Source organism: Drosophila willistoni, chromosome 3R (genome assembly GCF_018902025.1).
Source record: "Drosophila willistoni isolate 14030-0811.24 chromosome 3R, UCI_dwil_1.1, whole genome shotgun sequence".
Taxonomy (NCBI): domain Eukaryota; kingdom Metazoa; phylum Arthropoda; class Insecta; order Diptera; family Drosophilidae; genus Drosophila; species Drosophila willistoni.
This window is the reverse complement of record NC_061086.1, coordinates 8,695,309-8,718,213: the sequence shown is the minus strand read 5'-3', so window position 1 is coordinate 8,718,213 and position 22,905 is coordinate 8,695,309. Positions and strand designations below refer to the sequence as shown.

The 22,905-nt window shown below is 35.0% G+C and overlaps 1 protein-coding gene across 5 annotated transcripts; it reads right to left on the bottom strand.

Moving 5' to 3' along the window:
- Positions 1 to 511: 511 nt before the first annotated feature.
- Positions 512 to 21,757, bottom strand: LOC6651685 (G protein-activated inward rectifier potassium channel 3). 5 transcript variants are annotated; one of them, XM_015176616.3, is made up of 6 exons: positions 21,547 to 21,757; positions 18,927 to 19,584; positions 3,143 to 3,257; positions 2,224 to 2,944; positions 1,930 to 2,166; positions 512 to 1,867 (listed from the first exon to the last, which is right to left on the bottom strand). In XM_015176616.3, exons 2-6 carry the CDS (start codon positions 19,334 to 19,336, stop codon positions 1,383 to 1,385), a joined length of 1,968 nt encoding a protein of 655 aa, XP_015032102.1. In that variant the 5' UTR covers positions 19,337 to 19,584; positions 21,547 to 21,757; the 3' UTR covers positions 512 to 1,382. The 5 variants fall into 5 exon arrangements, with proteins under 5 accessions (XP_015032102.1, XP_023036543.1, XP_015032101.1 ...); XM_023180775.2 differs by lacking the exons at positions 18,927 to 19,584; positions 21,547 to 21,757 and adding an exon at positions 12,744 to 13,126; XM_015176615.3 differs by lacking the exons at positions 18,927 to 19,584; positions 21,547 to 21,757 and adding an exon at positions 12,750 to 13,126.
- Between the last annotated feature and the right edge of the window lie 1,148 nt (positions 21,758 to 22,905).

Genomic DNA, 22,905 nt, shown 5'->3' with positions numbered 1-22,905 from the left:
TTTGCGGAGTCACCTTTAAAAATCTGATAAGCTAAAACCAAAAATTTAAGCTTATAAATTTATTTATTTTCTTTAAACCGCTACTAATAATCTAAGTAGAGAATATAATCGCGATCAAGTAAATTATAGGTAATCAAGTTACCTTTGCTAGTTGTCTAGTCCTTGTTGCAAAATACTACGATAGATCAGATGGAAACTATCTATTTTCTAATCCGATTATGTACTTAAAATATTTTTCTCATAATTAAATGCTAATTTGTTTTGATCTCTTGCATTGGAAAGGAAAAGGTAAAATGATATTAATAATATATATGTATTTTTATTTTTCCAAACATTTTTACTCAAGATCAAACTGATGAAGGATACGGGGTAAGACCATCGATTTCAATCATTTATGAAATCCTAACAATATTCGTTAATTTTTTTTATTTTTGGTGATCCAAAACGTCCTTAAAAAAGTATTTTAAATCTAGAAACTTGGAAACTTTTTAAGAAATTATCAAGGTTATACTTTTCTTTTGCATTTCTGTATATATTTTCGGTCTTTCATATTCACAATCTTCATTATTATTACACTTAAAATTTAAAATACATCAATTAGTTCGTTCACATATTCATACAATTTTATTGTCCACACATTTTGTTTTTATTTTTTGTTTTTAATTGAAGCTCAAGTTTGCCTTGTTTGTAACAAGTGATCGTGGTGCCGTTTACTTTAAAATTTGCAATAATATCTATTAGATCGTTGAGTAATTAAAATATTTAACTACATATGATATACATAATTGGAGGATTAAGGGGAATACAAATACTTTTAAAAAACGTGCTGAATCTGTTTTACTAATTGTTAAAGTTTAGATTACATTGAGCTCGAGCTAATTACAGATATTTGGCTAGAAAATGTTGCGGCATTTTGGTCTTTATATTGTGTTTTTTTTTTGTGTTTATTTTTTGTGTGTGTAAGTGTTGGTTTGGGTGTGTGTTCACATCATAATTTGTGATAATATCAACTTTTAGGCTTATTTTTAATAAATTCATTACAACTAAAAACTAACAATGTAAAAATCATTCATTAACTTAATTAACACATCCATGCAATCAAAAAAGCGGGGATAGCAATCGTTTCAGCATTTTAAAAAGGATCACATACACACACGCACATACGCACACACGCTAGGATCTATGACAGTTGAGTTCCCTCGGAATCTTTCTAGCTTATTTTGTAGCATTCACTTGAAATTGGTTTAGAAATTAGGAGCCTAACACTTATAAAATACAACATCAGTTTCTGGTCGTGGGGGGAAAATGAGGAGAGGGCACACGTCGGGGGGAGGGGTCCTGGGTTCACTTTTCCTCACTCAGATTAGTGTTATTTAATAATATCAACAAATGGAATCAATGGGCAGCTGATCCTGCTTGATGCTTAGACGTCGTGGATTATTTTGCTTACGGCTGCTGGCCGAACTGGGTACAATGGCTATGCCACCACCTGCACCACTGGCACCACCACCACTAGCACCGGCAATGGCCAGTGTGCTGAGGCTATTGTTGTTGCTGTTGTAGTCACTGCTATTTATGGAATTACCAGAATTGGTTCTCTCGTTAATACTTGTCAGGTTTGGTATGCTGGGCGCAGTTGTGGTAATAGTCAGGCCACCCATAGTAAAGGATGCCCCAGGGTGCTTGGAGTTGTTATTCAACGGCTCCAGTTCGCTGGCCAGCACGCCGTTGGGTATGGAATGGGAGCGGATTTGCAGACGACCCGAATCCAGCGATTCATCACTGGCCGGATCCAAATGATCAACCGAAGCGGCCGATGCAATGCGCTGGAACATGCTGGCCGACAGTGTACGATCTGGAAAGGGAGCTGCATTCATTACAGGATTAGTAATCATAGTCATATATATAAACACTTTTAATTGCACTCACCTAGACTGCCTTTTGGACTTTTTGTGTACTCCAGCTTTAGATCGTCCAACTGCTTGGCACTGCACAGAGGTGTATCCACATCGTATGTGTTGTTAAAGAGCGTGTAGTCCACCTCGTATTCACCAGTTTCCTTGCGAAACGACACCACATTGACGAAACGATGGCCCCACAGTATCTCCGATGGCAAATAACTGGTACGAGCCTGCGTTGTCATGCCAGTGGACTCGATAACACCCTCTAAAAGAATATATAGTTAGTTTCTTTCTCTCTTTGGTGGCTTGTCTATCAACTCACCCAACATAACGACCACTTCGAAGCGTTCCTTGAGCATATCCGTGGCGGAGAGCATATATAGCGGACTATTCCGATCAATTTTATGCACTATAGTCGTGGGCCAGATAAACATCAATCGATCCTCACCGCCATCAGCGCCCACATGCAACTCCTGTTGATAGAAGGGCAACACCTCACCTTCTTTGGTCACCTTCTTGCGGATAATCTGGGCACGGATATGGGCCTCAATGATGTGCGACTTGCGCATATCACCGACTCGGAACATCAGACATGGCATACCATCCCGATGGCAGATTACCGAATTTCTCGAGAAGAGCAACGTCTGGGCACGTTTTTTGGGACGCGATAACTTGGCAAACACAATGCCCACCATAAATGCTTGAATAAAGACGCCAGTGATGCACTGTATGCACATGGTAAATATGGCCTCGGGACACTCTTCGGTCACATAACGATTGCCGTAGCCAATTGTTGTCTGCGTCTCAATCGAGTAGAGGAAAGCCGTCATCATGCTCTTCACCTGGGTCACACATACTGTATGCGTCATATTGGCCACCAGTTCCGGCTGGGTTTCGCTCAGATTAATGTATTCCAAATCATTGTGGGCATACGCAATGATCCACCAGATGAATGCAAAAAATGCCCATGAGATGACAAAACTGGCGGCAAATACCAGCAGCGTCCAGCGCCACTGTGCATCCACCAGAGTGGTAAAGATATCCTATAGAAAGCGAGACAAAAGCTCTTTTAGTTCTCTGTTTTATTCACTTTGCATAATAATGGTGCTAAATTTAAAACGCCTTGTCCAATTGTGCCGTTATGCAAACGCAAGTGGCAGACTAAATCAGCTAAATTTGTATCTACGCACTACCGCGCCCTCATTTCCTTCCTGTCGCACACCCACAATCGCTGCTCTTACCTGTAGATAGCGACGACGTCTTTTGGCCACATTGCCCTGAACCACATTACATTCGCCATGCTTGAAGACCACACGTTTTCGTACACGCCGCGAGCTGAAGCGTGTCTGCCGATACCTGAAACAAAATCGAAATTGTGCATTAGACAGTGAATGACAATATTTGTGTCTACATAACTCTAGCTGCTGCAGATAAGGTTGGCATAGAAAACACAATTCCTTGAAACTTTTGTTTGTTTTCGAAATATATTTCTTTAACTACATTCATTGACACTGGGCTGGATTCGAAGAAATGGGAATCTAAAGGGCTGATATATTAATATATGTATATAATATATAAATCAAATCTATGCTAAAATGTCCTTATCTCCTTGTGCTGACAAATAGTTGTCTTTGTTTCACATAGCCCTTTTTCCAGGAGGGCCTTGCTTGCAGTGGGCAAAATGCGGACCTGCATAAATCAATATGTAAGTACATATGTAATTAGAAGTATGCTCTTATCAAAGACAGCTGATAACAGCCAAGAAGCTTGACAAAATATTTCAATAGAATATCAATATTAGAGATGAAGGCTCTTTGTCTTCTATTAAAAAACATTTTGGAGGGTTTTTAAATGGATTCAAATTAGTTTTTTGACAATTTTAATTATAAATTAATTTCACTGTAAATTTTGATTACTTGTTTAGATTTTTAATCCTTAAAAATTTCAATATTATATAGAAAACATTCAACGTATCAACCCATATACATATACAAGTGTCTATATCAGGCTATAGGCTATATCACAAAGCTACTTATGGCTGGTCTGAAATAAGTAAAAAGGCTTTTGTGGCGAATTGATAAACTTTATATCAATAAAAAAGAAAAAAAAAACAGGAAATATAAACTGCTTTCATTTTGTTGTATTTAAAGAACAAAAGTCTTTGACGCACTGTCTGGCGTGGGTAGAACGTAAAGCGAAAAGTAATCAGGTGGCACTACCAAATAACCAAAACCGATAGATAACCCAAAAACGAGCAAGAGATATTGTCTATATTATATTTGTTTTTTAATCATACCAAACCATAGCCTGAATTAAAATGCTGGTAAAACACAGCACAAAAACAAAACCAATGAGTAACAGCATTAAAGATCAAGGTAAACATTCGAAATTGTTATTTTCTTAAAATTTTCTGAACACAGTCTGGCAACGTCGCGTATGTGTTATCGCCTAAGCGTAGAACTAGTAAAAACTTTGATTAGGCAAAAGACCGCGATGTATAGTGAGAGAGAGAGGGGGTAAGGAAGAGAGGGATTGAGTGGGTTAGATAGAAATTCGGTTTCACTAGGTTTAATCACGACCAAGAGTCAAATTGGCACTGAAAAGAAATTATTTTTTGCTAGAATCAGAGAGCTCAGGCTTGAGGCTTCAGCCTCACTTTACACAAACCGCCCCCCTACATCTCTCTGTCACTCTCTAGGGTATGGAAAGTATGGGATTGTAACTGTAATCGAGAAAAACAAAATATATACTCTCACTGCCTCTGCACTTTGGCAAAGAAACACAACAATAACAATATCATTTTGTTGCAGTTTTTGTTTCACTTTTGTTTTATTCCATTTCATTTACACGCGCATTATCAATGTTTTTGCCCCTCGCCCTCGCTCCATTCTCTCTCTCTCTCTCTCTCTCTCCTCGAGCATTGTGTCAACTGTTCGCCTTTCTTTCTGCCTACATATGCAAAAGAGTCTTTAAAAGCTTGATTATCATTAAATATGAGTAAAAACTCATATGAATTCAACTCAATCCTCAAAGAAGGTGAATCCCGGAACCATCTCCATCACTATCTCACTCACTCCAACAGGCACACACCTTCTTATGAAACAATAAATATTAGTTACCCATAGTGTGGCAGATTTTCAATTTTTCTTTAAAATATACTACTATATACCAAATTTCCAAGCTCCAACGTCTTAGAGATATTGAACATAAGAAGATTTGACGATTTTTAAACTATAGTTAATGTCATTTTACCTAGAAACGCTTCGAATTGCCCCTAACAATTTCCCTTCAAAACGATTGCTTATATTATTGAACTGAATGAATAAATAATATATTAATTTGAAATATGTTTAACCCAGAGCTCCATTTAAGCTCTTACTCATTTACAGGTAACAATAAAATTATAAACATAGATATATCTCGTCACCTTGTCTGACGTTATCTCACCGCAAGTTAAAATTTCTTAGAAATCTCAAGACATGTTTGTGTTTTAGAGTTCATTAGTTTAAGTATTCAGAAACAGAGAGAGCAAAAAAAGTCAAATGTTTTGTTGTCCATATCAATAAACTGGCTTTTCGGTTCACTCCTCTCCTCGTCGTTTCTTAACTTGTTTGTTTTGGTTCCCTGACAACTGCAACAGATTTGCCATATGACTAACTGGGGCTTAACTCGAAATGCTTCAACTGAGTCATTAGAAAACATCATTTATGATATTTGTCAAAAATATTTTGGATTTAAGATTGCTAGAAAAGCTTAAAATAAGTAACATGACTTACATGAACATACTTTTATTGCACTGCAACTGATTTTTAGAATCATATAAACCAGATAAGAGAACAAGCTTACAGATAAACCCAAAATGAAATCACATAGGCATATAATATAACTGACCTCCGACAAAAATGGACTTTAGCTGGAAGGCAATTGGCCAAAATCCATGTCTGAAATGAAATTTCTTTTTCTTGTATTTGTATTCTGTTGGCTGATTGCCCATTTAGTAAATTCTAATTGCACTTTACACTGTGTGATAGGTGTATAATTATATTAGTTGACCATGGTCATGTATAAACAAGCAGTCATAGAGCATGAAAGGTCCCATTAGAAAATCTGTATGACTTTAGTCAGCTGGAATCGTTTAAATCATCAAGTATATAGCCAATATGAGGTTATTCTTGTAAATGCAGAATGCCATTTTCTGTATGATTATGCCAAACAAACTTATGATATTGTGCCAAAAACTTAAATGTCAAATGTCATTAAGAAAATTAAGCCTAGTGCAGATTTAATTAAATATATCGTACATTGCAAAATTATGGCGAAAGTTGTCGTAAATTCTGGCTAATGCCACCTTTGGCCCTGTGTTGTTGTTAACAAAAATGGCATCAAAACAGCAGATTCTTGCATTTGGCTTATACTACATAGAAAATGTTATATATAGATCGTTTATATATGCATGTATGTATGTAGTTATGTATTCAATGTATGTATATACCTATGTATATTTATAGCTACGCAATTATATATTCCTTTTTGCTGGACAGCCATAGGAAACATTGCTAAATACATACATTTGCTTTTATTATTTACATTTACTGGCATCCAAATTAAACAGTACATTTAATTAAAGTATACAAAAACACCTTGATAAACAGTTGTTTAAATAAAGTTAAAAGCAAAGAAACATGAAATATATGACCTGTAGGTTTAAAAATAACATCCCAACTTGAATAATATGAATCCTACGGATTCGATTTGATTACCTTAACAACTCCTCTCGCCAGGATTGTTCACTTGAATGTGTCGCCCGATAGACAATCATCGACAGACGACTAAAACTTCTTCGTAATTCCGACATATTCGAGATCGAGATTTGAACTATGTATGTATATATTAGTTATATTCTATAATTTAAATTAAAACACTTTCTTGCACTTGGTAAAATACTGTTTCTATGTAAGTTTTGTTGTTTTTTTGTTTCTCTCGTTCTAGTTTGTCATTGTTATAAAAATAAAACACAAGCAATGTTTCTGCAATAGACGACGACGAGCCGAACTAGCCAATAAGTCATTTAAATGGCGATTTTTCAACATTTTTCTAGGGTCAATAGTCTTTGGACTAAAAACAAAAAACAAGAACAATATTTAGGGAAAAAAATTAATTTTTTTTAATGTATGTGTATTTTGAAATTTCGTGTTATCTAGTTTTTCCGCAGTTGCAAATGAACTGAGCGATCGAGCAACTTTTTGCCAACTGTCGGCGAGCAAATTGAAATTTGCCTTCGTAGAGGCAAAAATTCAATGTTGATATTAGCCAATGCATGCCCCCTCAACCCCCAACCCCGTCACCCTTTCTGGCATTGCTTAAAATTTGTTGGGTGTTGTTTTTGTTGTTCATTTCATCCAATTACATATGTTTCTATGTACATATATAGTTCCTATTTATCAACTCATTAACTTTATTCTCTATATACATTGACACCACCACAGACAATAAGTACTTAAACCCAGAAATTTCGTTGTGTATGTAGTAGATATGGAAAAATATTAATATATGATATAATCACCAATATTATCATCAATTGTGTCCGATGGATTTACCTATGTGTAAGCCAAAAATATTTCCCAATCAGTTGGCCAAGATTTATATATATATTTTTTTTGTTTTTGAATAGATTTTGCGTCAATTATCATCTATACATATCCATGGAGTGTCTGGTAGAATATTTTTCTGCTCTCTATGCTTAAATTGTCAAGTTTATTTCGAAACGCACAAAAGATTTCCCCCATACATAATGGCATTTGTATATATCTATTGGATCTTCCTTAAACCGGTTTATGCCGCCCGATCTTTCGCGTTTTTGTTTTTTGAATTGAATTTATAAATAGCCAGTTGGAAACACAAGTGGATCTATTTTGTTTAGTTATCAGAACTGCAGAAAGGAAATCATTTAAAGCCATTAACACTCCAAAAAGTCAAAAACTCAATGATCATTCATCAAAATATGGATCCTATAGATATACCTTATCGAGGTAATCTTTAAGTGGCTTTCTCTTGCAAAAGCGCCACAAACTCTTGAAATAATCTACATAAAAAACATTTAGCAATTATTGAATGGTAATGGAAAATACCGTCTGTTATATTTTAATACCCCCGTGAGTAATTTTACATAGAAAACAAAAAAAGAACCCACAAGTCGATAAGATTTATTGTATCGGGCAAATTTTTGTAAATTTAATGACGTCAAATGGTAAGATAAGTGATAAGATTCCTGACGCATCTGGCTTAACTGGACACGAATGTGCTAAAAATTGTAGCCAAGTGTTGATAGTGTTTTGTGTATGCTAAAAGTAAGTATGATATGGCCTAGAACTATACTTATGTCCATATGTATGACTAAAAAAAACAGTCAACTTTAAGACGCCATTCCGATAAGCTAACCAAATGAACAGACAGTAGCCGCATGACATTTTATGGACTTTTTTGCCAACTGACATTGTTTAATTCTTGTTCTCGTTGTGAAGATACAAAGAGGTAACTTACCCACTTGTGGGAAAAGCTACGTGAGGGCCTTGTAATGAGTATTTAGTTAAGATCGTTGACCTGCCAAAAACATGTTTGCTAGAATTTCTTAAAATTTATGATATGCAATGAGCTTAGCATTTCGGAGAACACACAAAGTGTTGTAAACTATAAGATAGAAAACATATTAGTTAATAACTGGAAATTACTTCAAGTTCTTTTTCCACAGAATGTATGTAAATGGTTTTTTATAAAGAAAATATCATTATCATTACGAGTCATAGACTTGAAGAATCAAGATGCGTGATCGTTGATCAGGTATTTTCATAATCTGTCATAAATTGATACTCTCTTATGATATCCGGAAGATTGTATAAAGAAAACCATTTAATACTTCTTAACTTCATTGTATCTATTAATACGTACAAATGATATCATTGAAAGATCAATTTTAACAATTAAGATAAATTGAAAATTAATATATTTGATGTCGGGTGACTTGAATTGATGTTGATAATCTAATATGTATACTAAATATATCTTCCGTTAATTCTTGCTTATCAATTTTAAGGTCCATGATAATATTGATTTTTATGATCACGCGACAGAGAAACCAAAGCGAACGAATTTAGCAACAAATTAGCAAGATTTTATCAACCTAATATAAAGCTACCACATATAGAAATGTTTGTGCCGATAATCCTTTTAACTAAGATGCTAATACTACATGTGAGTGTGTGTCTAGTAAGTTTCCACCAGAAATACTAAAGTTAGTCAGTCAATTAGTGTGTAAGTAACAAAATGTGAAATGCCAAACAGATGCTGATGTCTCAATCGGGGAGAGACCCTGATTTCTGTATGTATGTATGTATATACACAATGGAATTTTGCCAATATTTGCATATGAAATTATCAACAACACAATTCGGCGAACAATTTTTGCTGTCCAACTTTCCACACATAATCATAACCATAAACAGACGAAAGTATCTGTAAAATGTATTTGTATCTGCCGCCCAGCATGGTCTGAGGTCTCATGCTTAATAAGCGTGTCGATTGGCAGCTTAAATGAGTCATGAATTGAATATGAATGTCTCTTTCCTCTCAGGTGAGAGGTATCACAATATCAGAAGAAACAGAGAAAGAGAAGTGCTAATTAAATGCGCAGTATCGAGGCAACAAAACTCAACTATGGCCTTATCATGACTGGGAGTGGGATCTGGACTTGGAACTGACATTGTGGCCTAGGGCTGCTAATCTAATGTATTTTGCCTGTATTGCGGCACACTTGTAAATAAAACTTAAAAGTAGATACACAACCAGCACAAAGAGCAAAGAAATAAACCAGGTAAATAAATATTATGGCCATGTGACAACACACAGAGCCAGAGCGACAGCCACAGCGACAGCGACTTGTCAGCTGGTTTAACAAAATGGTAGAAAAAATTGTCAGAAATGATGAACATGCGCCGATTGTTAGACTAATGACTATACGCTTTCTGCATCGCAAAAATGGTAGAGGAAAGCTGTAGCGCAAAAAAAAACAATCAAACAAAAAGCAAGCGAAACCAGAAAGAAGTTTAGACCTCAAACAAGTACAGTCTGTACAAAAGTTTTCACTTAATTAAACGGTTGTATTTCCTATTGTTTTTCCGAGTAGCTCATTTTTGCTAAAACAATTATTTATTGGAAGCATTGTAGACGACTTAGTGTAAACAATAATCTAGTAATGCAGAGGCGTAACTAGAAATATCAAATGGGGGAGTGAACCCCCAAAAGTGTGCTATAAAAACTATATTTGTTGTTATATCTTGTCTTCTCTTGTCTTCAATGCAAAAATGTGTTGTTGATCATGTTTTTGCTGTAGTACATTTCAAGAATTTGTCCAAATGTGGTAAAAGAAAGAACTACTCGCCTGTCTATTGCATATTTTAGGGAGCACATTATTCCTGTTTCAGGCTCCCAGCTTCCCTTATTTTTTGTTGGCTATCTAAAAATCACGTCTTTGAAGTAAAATTTCGTCTATATCTTTGTCTGTTCCCTATTGATAGCTCAAATGAACATACCCTACCTATTTGTACTATATCAAAGTGTTATAAACTCTTGGTACAGTTGTGAACAAAAGCTGAAATTCAATTAATAACACAGTTTGTATTCCATCTTTTGGGCGTGTAATGCATTTATGGACAAACCATTAAAGCAATCAATGCGGAAACTGACAAACAATAATTATTGTAATTTATTCACTTTAAAACATGCAAATTAAAATGGCAACGTCCGGCCTTACACCTACTTAAATATACATGCCTTTATATTCAATTATTTTTTGCAGAAATGAATGAAATTTACTTAAGTTGAGCGTTTATTTAATCATTAATTAAGTCTTTATAGCAATTAATTAAAATAAAGAAAACAAATAGGGACGACTAAATAAATTGTGTAAACAAATAAGTGTGCAAACGGCATGTCTACATACATATGTACATATATATGTTTGTATGTATTATTATTTTTAAGTAAACGTCTTAACAAAATTGGTAGCCAAATGCACGTTAAGCTTTCTAAGCGGCCTCTAATTTATTTATAAAGGTAAAGACCCGGTATTTAAATTCCACAAGCACCATAAAAAAAAATCAACAAAATTATAAAAAAAACTGAGAGCCTACTTGTCAGGCAATACCCTTCACCCTCTTCTCTCTCATTTTGGTAACTTCCTTAGGAGGTCACTTACATGAGTCAGGGAATGAGAAAACAATGCTAGAGAGAATGTTTTGCGTGGGAGAGCAGAGGGAAAATATCATCATAGTCATCATTGGTGGCAAATGAGTTGCATCTGTTCTCACTCCCTCTCTCCTTTTCTCTCTTGGTCTTTTATAAACAGAGCGAGCAACAGTTTGACACCAGCAACATCGGTAACAGCTGTTACAGTTCATATGTATGTATGTATGTACATATGTACATTTACAGTAGTGGGTCAAAATAATGGGGACAGAGAGAGTGAGAAATTATGCGTTTTGTAGTATTTGTTTTAATGAACTCATTTTCCAAACTACTACTTAGCTCCTTTTTATCTCGGTAGTTAAAATACCTTTAAGCTATACTTTAAGCATTTTTATACATATTTCAGCCAATAATAATAACTCAATTTTAAATAATTTACGATTGTGTAAGTGATTTTTATGATTATTTCTAAATTACTATTAGAAACAATTGCTATTAACAAAACATTAACAATTTGGTAATGAATTTTTCACATTAAAGCAGTAGGCGAGAGAAAAGTTTATAATGCAAACGCGGTTTAAGATCAATTGCAAAAAAAGTTAAAATTGAAACATTTTAGTTCCAACTGATGCCAAATATATCCTCAGTTATTTTTTTAGCACTTCGTTTCTTCCAGGAATGCGTTTTTGAAATTTTTTATAGAAGTTGCATTGTTTTTAAAAATATCAATTTGACAATTGAGAGGTTTTTTGAAACAATTAATTATTCATATATGTAACTACTGGACTCGAGCAAAAATAACATATAGATCAATAAAATAAAGAAGTTTTATGCTAGGTAGAATTTATAATTCTCTTAATTTTCCAAAAAATTTGCTTACGTGATGGAATCTAACTATCCAATTCAAAATAATCGAAAATTACGTGGTCCTTTCTAATTTCAGTGAAAAAGCTGGAATATTTTTACTCCACAAAACTGTACCTGGCTTTTAAGGGAGATTTACGATGTGACACTTTATAAATGGACACCATAGTTTGCATGTATGTACAACAGATGTACGTATGCATGTGTAAGAGTTGGCTTATGCCTGAAATGTGGTTGCCATGCTGAAATACTTATGCTTATTATAATAATACCACATGTCTTTGCGTCTATATTTGTAGATACATAGATACATATGTATTTAGATGCATTTAGTGCATATTTGTATATAGATTTTTGGCATGTGTTGCATGCCACCAACTGTACAAATTGGTTGTCTGTTTTGTGCGGCTCTGTTGTTAAAAGTTCATTTTTTTTATATATTTCTTGTTTTGTTTGTTTGTTTCGTTATCGTTATGAATGTTATTTTTTTTCGAGTTCAATGCAATTGAAACAAGTTTGTGTGGCTGAAGCAGCGACAGCATCTCAAGATCAATGTACACGTGCTTTTTGTTTTTCTTACAAAACAATGCAATTGAGTAAAAAAAACCTGAACTACTACTAACTATATAATTATTTATATATATGTACATAGTTGATAAATGAAATCGTTTAGCAGACACACACTTACACAAACAGTGTGTGTGTTGTGTTGTGTGTATGTGTGTGTATGCGACTTACACATACATTGCATCGACAAGATCACGCTCCCAGGTCATTAGACGCTTCATATTGCCCAAAAGGAATTGTGTACAAATTTTGATGCTGTACCAAATGCACGTCTTGCGTTGCGTTCCTCCTTCTCCTTCTTCTTCGTTAGGGTTAGGAGGGGGCTTTAGGGGGGTTTTTATTTGATTTTTTCAAAATTTTTGTTGTGTTTGTTGCGAACTGTTTTTTGTTAATGGCTACAAAACGGCTACTAAAAGCGACAAAGGGGTCTCCTTCTCTCGATTGGTTGGCTGCTCTCACAGCTCCTGATTGCTCTGTACTCTGTTGCAACCTTGACGTTGACGTTGACGTAGACGTTGACGTTGATATCGGATGCGAAGCGACAAAATACACACAGATATAGATATATGTACACACTCACTGAATAAAATTACAATTATAATAATTGAAATTTGTGTTTAGAAACAAAAGATTCGAGCACTTATATACACTTTTTTGTTGTTGTTAAACATATATTTTGTTTTGTTTTGTTTTGCCATATATAATATATGGGTATAATACTGTCAACAGAGCGGGGCACCTCTCAGAGCTGGTGACGTTATCGTTAGGGTTAGTAATAATGTTGTGAGGCGAGTTTCGCGGTTTTTTCGGTTTTTTTTTGTGAGCTCGAATCACAAAATGATTTTATTATAAATTTTTTTGTTATATATACTTTTTTTTGTTGGTTGTTATTTTTGCCGTTTTGCTTTTTATCAGAAATGCGTTCTTTTTGTGGTTGGAAAGGCAAAAATGGTTTTTATTTTGAAATAAACAAAAACGAGCATTATATAGACAGCGTATGGAACTGCCAACGTTGAACTGGCAGAGCGAAACTATTTAAGTAATGTTGTTGAGCGATACACGTTGTTTTTTTTTTATTATTTATTTATAACTGTTAAGAGTACTTTATTGTTGTTGGTATAATTATTTCAACGATGTCGCATTTACAACTAAACCAACGCGTTGCATAGAAATGCGTTTAAATAGCCACAACGAGGAGAGTGACAGAGAGATACATAAAAAGCGACGCAGAGAGAGATCGTGCCACTCTCAGTGAGATGGAGAGAGAAAAAGATCTCACGAGAGGAAGATTAATGCACACGGAGAACTGCGGCAAAGGTAATAAACATCACTGAGAGCAACAGGTGTACGTATACGTATTACTTTCTGCGAAGACGACTGAAACCAAACTGAATTGCTCAGTTGACAGCATTGTTGCTTTTTATTTTGAGGTCTGAAGTGGTAGAGCCGAAGCGACGCTGCCGGCAGAGCAGCAAAACAAAAACAAAAAACCAAACAACATGGGCAAAGGCGAAGGCAAGGCAAGGCAAACCAAGCCAACCAAGGCGCTGGGGCCAGAGTGACAACAACATGTTGCTAAACATAAGAGCCACGGCGGCACACGGCCAGCGACACGACATCGGCGTAAAAGCAAAAACACCAACAACAATGTTTAAAATGAAATACAACTGCTGATAAATTTTACTCGCAATCAGGGAACAAAACCAAAAAAGAAAACACAAAGTAGCCTTAAGTCTCATCCCAAAAGACATTGTCACATGCCGCCCAAATGAAAAGAAAAAAAAAACATTTTGTCAGCCATTTTTTCGTTTTGGTAATACTCTCTTTGTACAAAGGTTACTTTTAAATTCTTTTAATGTTTGCTAACTTAAGAAATTAACACTTTATTTAATTCATGTTATTAAAAGAGAGATCCCATCTAATGATACGGGGTAAGCGATAAGAAAGGACATCCATTTAAGAAAAGTTTGTCCTTTTTATACCATATACCCATAGGGTGAAATGGTATATTAATGTCGCCAAAATGTATGTAACAGGCAGAAGGAAGCATCTCCGACCCCACAAAGTATATATATTCTTGATCAGGATCAACAACCGAGTCGATCTAGCTATGTCCGTCTGTCCGTCCGTCCGTCCGTCCGTCCGTCCGTCCGTATGAACACCTAGATCTCGGAGACTATAAGAGCTAGAGCCACGAAATTTGGTATGCAGTCTCGTGTAGTATGTACGCTTATCGAGTTTGTTTCAAATTTTTGCCACGCCCCCTTTCGCCCCCGGAATTTACATAAAACTGTTTTTCTTAAAAACTATGGCAGATAGAGACATCAAATTTGGGTTATATACTTGTTTAGTTAGAGCGCAGAAAATAATTGTTCCAACTTTTTGCCACGCCCCCTTCCGCCCCAGAAATTTTCATAACTCTGATTTTCTTAAAAACTATGAAAACTACCGACATTAAATTTGGTATGTAAGCTAGCTTAATAGACGCGCAGATATTGACTATTTAAAAATTTTGCCACGCCCTGTTCCGCCCTTCATAATTTAGAAAAAACCGATTGGCTCTTGCAATTTTTTGACCATCGCGATCAAATTTGGCAGACTAATAAATCTTATCTATATCTATCAAACAAATTTGATTGAAATCGGACTAGAAACATACAAAATATACGTATGAACGTATTTTGCTACGCGATTCATTAGGGCAGAATTGGCCGTTGGCTAGTGGCGGCGCTAGAGTGCTCGTGTGTTTGTAGAGTGAGCGAGATAGCATAACGTATGAGGCATGTTAAAACAATTTAATAGACATACATTTGGTTTTCGAAATTTTAAATATTTGTTTCACCTGGTGTATGGTATACCCAAGTCGGCGAGACGACTTACTTACTTCATTTTTAATAGGAATCATTTTGTTTGCAGATTAATAGTTTACTTGATCGTCAAAATTGTATATAAACGAAGCTAAGTATTATTTATAAACGGCTTTGATAGTTAAAATATTTAAAAATATCCCATAAAGATTTCGAGTCCCTTTTTTTATACTGATTAAATAACTGTCATCTTAAGAGCAACTTGTATGTGCTTTCAGCTTATTTACTTTGTGGCAATAACAGTATATTCTTGTTCTCAATTATCAAAATTTTTCACATATTTATGTACATGTTCTCCATGTCACATCAACAAAATTTTTAAAAAGTCTTAAAAAGTTCATAAACTCAACTATTAATAAAAGCCAAACTTAACTGAAAGAACTCGCTTAAAGTCGTTTGTTTATAATGGCTTAATAAATTGCCCTACATATAAGCAAGAGTATGAAGACTTCGTTGATATTCAGCCCTTTGTTGGGCATTACTCATTTTGGCATGCGGCAATTAGCTTGCATTGCGTATACGTAATATGATTATAAACATGTAACTTACTCGATTATCTTGATAAATTATTACGATTGCAAAACGTAAATGGCAATATTAAATATTAAATTTACTTAACTGAAATCAGTGGGGACAGGAAGACGAAAAGCAACAAAGAGAGAGAGAGACGGAGAGAGATGCAAAGGGAGAGAGAGAGAGAGAGAGAGAGAGAGAAAGACAGTGGGGGAAGCTGCAAGATTTTGCCAATTAGCGTAAATAAAACTTAATTTATAACTGCCATTTCATTAGTATATGGTAAGAAGCCACGATTTGGTTTTCTTAATTATGATTAAATCAGGCACGTCTACTTAGTAGAGATATTAAGACACAAAATCCCGATATATATCCCATATATGTATGTTAGTATGAGCATATGTAGTATAACATAAAAAAAAGAACATTTGGTTAGCGTCTTTCATGAAAAATGTTTGCCAAAATGCATGTGATCAAATTAAACTCTCATATATTGTTAAGTTTGCATTAAAAAAAAAAAATTTACAACCTTTCGAAACGGGTAATATCAATTGATATTCTAACAGTTATCAGCAAAGCACTTGGACTCCTTTGCACACGGGCCGGGAGACAGGGGAGCGACAAAAAGAGAGGGAGAGAGAGACTAATTAGGGGAGAGAGAGAGACGTAGAAAGTCCAATCACATGATGATGGGAAAGCCAGGTGGCGAGAAGACACTTGAGGGGTACTTTTGAAGTCAATCAGCATTCATTGTTCACAGTTAATTGAAATTAGCTAATAAAAATAAATTAGTTTTCATTTTTTTCGCAAGCTTCCTCACTCAAATGAGCTCTGACTTATTTTAGCCAATTCATTGCTAGCCCTTTTTGGGCCACATTAATTTCCACCTCGAACTTGAAATTGGCAATAAATACAAGTCAAGTTATTAAAAAATAATTAACAAACAAGAAGGAACAAAAAAAAAACAACGCTATCCTATTTTACCCTTTTTACTTTCGTCGTGATTACCTATTTTTATGAGACTAAAAATAATCAAAATTAATTTACTATACCTTTATTTGATAGCAGAATACAATCATTGTGTTAACCTATTCGAGTATCTATCTATTCTTGGTATACATATAGATGTTTGCCGATTCAATTGTCAGCGGAAATGAATTGAAATAGAAATTAGAAAATTAATCATACGCCTTGTGTGCCCGCCGACAAACAACAATCAAATTGATTGTGGAAATCTGAAGAAAGTGGGCGAAACGATGGACAATAAATATATGTATATACCATAGGGACTAACTCAACTTAATGGTCTATATATAGAAACCCTGGCCATGAGTAATTTGCATTTTGCGACCTCATTGCAAAGTGTGGGGGACTGGGACAATAATTTGTCTTGGCAACAGGCAACAGGCAATGAGCACTTTAGGAACTGGTCAGCATATTTTTGAGGAAATCCCCTACAGTTTGGCTACTGGCCAAAAACCAAAAGCTAACACTACTAAACTCAAAAAATATCCACATAAAGATAAAGATTGAGAATTCTGCCGGTTGAGCATTTAACACGTTTTTAATTAAGTTATGAGTAAATAAATTGCGAAATTGAAAATATTAAACGAGAACGAGGGCAATTCTTACAATTGTAAAATAGATAACCTAACCAAATATAAATAAAGAATGAGAGGGAAAGGAAAAGGCATCGGGTATATAATTGTCTCTGATTTCGGGTTTTGCCCTTGAGTCTAAATATTTTATCTAAAGAGTCCCTCTTTTGAATTTTTCTTAACAAAAACAAACATTTTTGTTTTGGAAAACAGCTTGAACTACCCTCGAATGGACATAAGTATTTGCTGTGCCAGAATATTTGTTTTTGCTTAAAAATGTTGCCTCAGTTTATGTAAATTTATGTCAAGGTGCAAATAAGACGTTGACTTCAAGCGATTCTCCAATATTCTGCATACACACATAAATACAAAAAATTTTAAGAGCATATTTAGAACAACTGAAGTTGGCATAGTAAAGGCCATTCAGGGCCATTCCAAAGATCATGTGCGTAGTATTTTTATTTGTATATGTATATAAAGTTAGATCTGTAGATCTAATACGAATTAAGGCTATGCACATGCTGAAGCACTAGGCGGAAATAATATTTAATTGTCCACCCACCGTCGGCGCTTAAATCAAAATAATTCAATTTTGTCATTCAGCCAATCAACTGTACAGCTTTTATCTCAGCTCTCTCTCTCTCTATCTCTCTCTCTATCTCTATCTATCTCTCTGTTGCTTAGAATGACGCTGACAGAGACTACTACAGAACAGAGGGGGACACTGACGGGACATTGATTTCGGGGTACTTGCTGATTACTGATTCTACCATTCGCTCAATATATGGAGCATCGTCATCGTCTCGGCATTTGCATATCACAACAAGAGATAAGCCAAGATATTGATAGCTAACACTAAGTATTATTCTTGGAGACGGAGAGCGTCAGAGCGTTAAGTCAACTTGATTAGAAATGCTATTTATATACCCTAGCCTAAGTGCGTGGAGGGAAAGAAATTAACGATATGGTTTATGAGCTTCACTTTAAATGGGGATTTTTTAAAATTCTCTTTTATTTATTTTCATTTTTTTTTTTTTTTTGGGTGTGCAATCTCAATGGAATGTGTAAAGATGTTGGAACTCTCAACAGAAGAGAATCTTTGCCCTTTCTTAGTTTTTAATTCAAATAATAATTAAAAGGTTTCCCTTCAATTTGCTAAAGCTATTTCAAATCTATTATTGTCTATTGATATGCTATGAATAAACTATAACCAATATCTTAAAGTTAAATGGCATCGTATGACGTTTTCTTATTAATAGAAAAGTCAACAAAACTTTCTAAAATCATTCGATTCATGTGGATTTTAAATGTTTGTTTAGTAATCTTGAAACTTTATTCGTAATTCAAAGTCTCCTTCTGGATTGTCTTTGACTCACCTTGTTAGTGGTCCTGGCGATTCACTAACCGCCTTGATTGATCTTCTTATATGTCTATGGAATGTTCCCAGAATGGATTCTTTGCGTGATAATTGTGTACCACTTCCACTTGATTCGCCGCCGGTGCTATTAATGCCCGAGGCATAGGTAGCAGTTCTATTGTAGACCTGGTCGCCAGTTGCAGCTCCTTCTGCACCACCAGCAGCAGCACCACCACCGCTGGTGGGTAATCCTGCCGCTACGGCTATTGCCTGGGCCGTCAGATGGTCAATATTAAGTGGTGTCGTCTCCTTGATATTCTCATTATTATTTTGTGTCATTTTGACAATCACAGCTCCTTTGCTCTTATCCTCTGGCAGCAGTTTGGTCCAGGCATTCTCGCTTACATTATCGCTTCTGTCCATTATCATTTTTGGCTTTAACTATGACTAACGCGTTAATAACTAGTTTCTGTTGAATTTTGTTTGTTTGTGTTTTGTTTTTAGCGTTTTCGCTGACTTTGGTTATGTTTACAGTCGTTTACTGACTTGAATTATTTGAGGTATTCGTTATAAGGGGAAATTGTGCAAATCACTTGGCGCACTTTTCGGCATCAGTTGCAACTCAATACTCGAGGAGCCAATCATTGAGACAATTTTGCTGGCGTTCACGTTGAATTCTGCAAATCGAACATATACATATATATAGAAATATTAGCCAGAAAATCAAGTTAAAGTTAGAATTGATTATCATTATAATGCTAAGAATCTGATTTGATTTGGATCACCCACACACACCGATAAAAATAATTAAAGCGAAACCACCCACAAATGATTTGCATGATTTTTGTGTGAAACTTTTCCCTAATTCCATTTCATCGAAAGTCTCGACATTTTTCATTGTCTTTATGATACTTAACAGAGTTTTAAAATCAATTTAGCATATATTTAATTGAAATATTTTTTTTTCATTTTTATGATTTGTGTATGAGTTTATGATTACGATATGTCTGGGGCCATAGTACTGGGAACCGAATGGCACTCACCTGCAAAAGCAGATGGGAAACTATAAAGTCTTGAATTTTACTAAGGGAATATCTTGCCTTGGGGGAACATAATGTCATTCAGAGATGTTTAAATGTTAAGAAAATTAGTTGCAAGTAAAGTAATTTTCTTTTAAATGTCATTCTTCAAAAGGTCATAGGGCAATTGCTCCACTCTATGTGATAGCATTCGTTTTTAATAGTTACAAATGCTTATTATTTAAACCAAGCTACTTCTTTACGAATCTCATTCGGTTTTTATTTTACTACAAAAATAACTTGTTGGTAAAAGGATTTGCACTTAATGAAAACTAAACCAGTTCATATATTAGAAATATATTTTAAAGGTTCAATATTAAATTTTTGAATTTTTGATTTAACTGCAATATTTCTTCTTAAAAGATTAACTCTTATATATATAACCAAAGAGTACACAAAATCATTGGTTAATTTGATGGAATAATTACATTTTTTCAAAAATCGAAATTGGAATTTTTTAGACTATTTTTAGCCCATACAATATAGAATAGATTTCTGCTATATAGACCAAAATGTTCTCTTAAGAGAAAGTTAATTGAAAACGAATTTCCCTTGTGATTTATATCAAAATTTTAAATATATCCAACTGTTCACAGTTGAGATTTTCATTCACACTCACACAGTCCATTTACTTGTTATATTCTTTTCAATATTTTGCGCATATTTTGCAGATTAAATATATATATATATATAATATATATATACATATGTGTGTATATATATATGGATTTGTTAAATATATAACGCCATGGGCATTATAAATATTTACAAAAACGTTATGTCAAGTAATAAACTTTTTGCCACATTGTTTATACAAATTGCAATACCAAAAGCGATACAAAAACAAGATAGAACAAACTAAAAATTATGATCATAAAGTATGGATGAAAGATAATTTTATGTCTATTTTTAATGAAACATTTCCATAATATCCATATTTTGTTGTGTTTGTATTGTGTGAGACGGCTTTTTACCGCGACCGCTAGTTAATTTTATGCAAATTAAAACATCATCATCATATCATAAAGTTAAACATAAACTATGATTGGCAAAACCTACACGAAGAGAGTCAAAATGTCGCTGGTTTTTTGAGTTGGGTATGGGAAGATAACTTGAGGATTTTCGAAATTTGAATACTATATATACGTTTTTTATTTGAATGAAAATTTTCACTTATGGAACGTGAGATCACAAAAACTGGGCAAACACTAAATTATTAAACCAAAAACAAAACAAAAAAAGGCAATTGCTTGCCCACAGGCTAATGATATTAAATTATAATAATTAAACTTTCTTAATTTGAGTTGGTTTTGATTTTATTATTTTTTGTTTTTGCTTTATTTTGTTGTTGTTTTTCGTTTTGATTATGTTTTATTTGGGGCTTTGCTGTGCGAATTGAAAACCGTTAAACGTGTGGCAAAGCGCGCGCGTTTTATTCGCGACATCCGCTGTCCGTTGACTCAGACGCCACCGCCAAAAACAAAAATTCTCAAAATTCCAGAAATTCGAATACCGAAATGAAACGTTTTTCGTATATGGATTTTCGAGCTAATGACTTACTAGGAACGACACGAGTTGAAGACTGAAGGCAGGCAGCGCCGATGCGAGGCGCTGGTAGTGGGCCAACTGGCGGACGGATTGCCAGAGAAAAGCAGCAGCAACACGCAAGCGCGTGGGGAACAAACGACAACTATTTGCCCCGGTTGCCCCGTTGCTTGTAGCCTCAGGTTGAAGAGTGTTGCTGTTGTTGTTTTGTTCTTGATTTTGGATTTGGATTTTGTTTTGTGTGCTGTTGTTTTAGTTGTTTTTTATATTTTCGTATTCTTTCTTTATATTTTTTTTTTTTGGGGATATTTGTCTTTTTTCTTTTTTTGTATGTGTTTTTGCCTCCGCAGCGTATGAGCAGCGTTTGCAAATTGACTTGGCGGTCGAGTGCGCGTTGCCAGTTTTATTATCCAAAAGCGAGCGAGCAGCAGCAACGGCAACAACAACAGCAACAACAATCTCGACCGGTAGCTTAATTGTTGTTGCTGTTGCCTGCTGCTGCTTTAGCGTCATCTCTAGCACACATTTTTATCGAGTTGTGTCGGCGGAAACTTCGTAAATGCCTCGGCCAAAGTCGTTTTGCCATCGTTTTTTTTTTGCTCATTTCTTGTTGTTGCTGTTGTTGGGTCTATTTCAGCATTTAAAATCTGTCAGAACGCCGCCAACGCTGCCGGGCAACTAAACGACTGACAGAGTCATCAATATTGACGCCAGCAACAACAGCAGCAGCAGCAACAAATGCCAAAAGCTTTCGCTTCTCAGAAACCGAGAGAGAGAGAGAGAGAGAGAGCGAGAGAGATGGAGAAAATAAAAGAGAGAGGAAAACCGAGTTCATGGACCAACAGGTGGTCCTTGAAAATGTTAAAGCTTCCGCTAACAGGATAGTATTTAAAATCCTCTCGTGGACCTCCTTGAAGTATGCAATGGTTTTTGAACAAACTCTCATGCGGGCTACGTGCAAAAATAAAACTTTTCACCATTCCAATCAGAAGTCAAATACCATAAATTCATCACTTGCAACCAAAAAAAATCTGCCCAAAAAAACACAAAAAAAAAAAAGAATCCTACAGAGACAACTTAATATGATTTATATTGGAACATTGTAAGTTGATAAAATATTGACAGCTGATAAAGCCAGATAATAATACTCATCATAAAATTGTCATGCACCTCCAAAAAGGGGGAGGGGGGAGGCAAATAAGAAGATGAGAGAAGAACTTGTCCCCAAGCAAATGACTTTAGGACTCTTCTCAGATTTACTAGTCAGTTTCAGTAATTATTTACGCGGAATTGTGCAAAGTGCACGGTGTCACATGCTCTCAGTTCAGCTTGCCTATTGTATATATGTAAACACTTTCTGAATGGCATTAACAA

Coding starts and splice junctions, on each gene's coding strand:
- LOC6651685 (XM_015176616.3), bottom strand. CDS start 19,336: ATGATAATGGACAGAAGCGATAATGTAAGCGAGAATGCCTGGACCAAA. Junction 3,258..18,926: donor TCGCCAGGACCACTAACAAG/GTGAGTCAAAGA, acceptor ATTTTGTTTCAG/GTATCGGCAGACACGCTTCA. Junction 1,868..1,929: donor AAGTCCAAAAGGCAGTCTAG/GTGAGTGCAATT, acceptor TAATGAATGCAG/CTCCCTTTCCAGATCGTACA.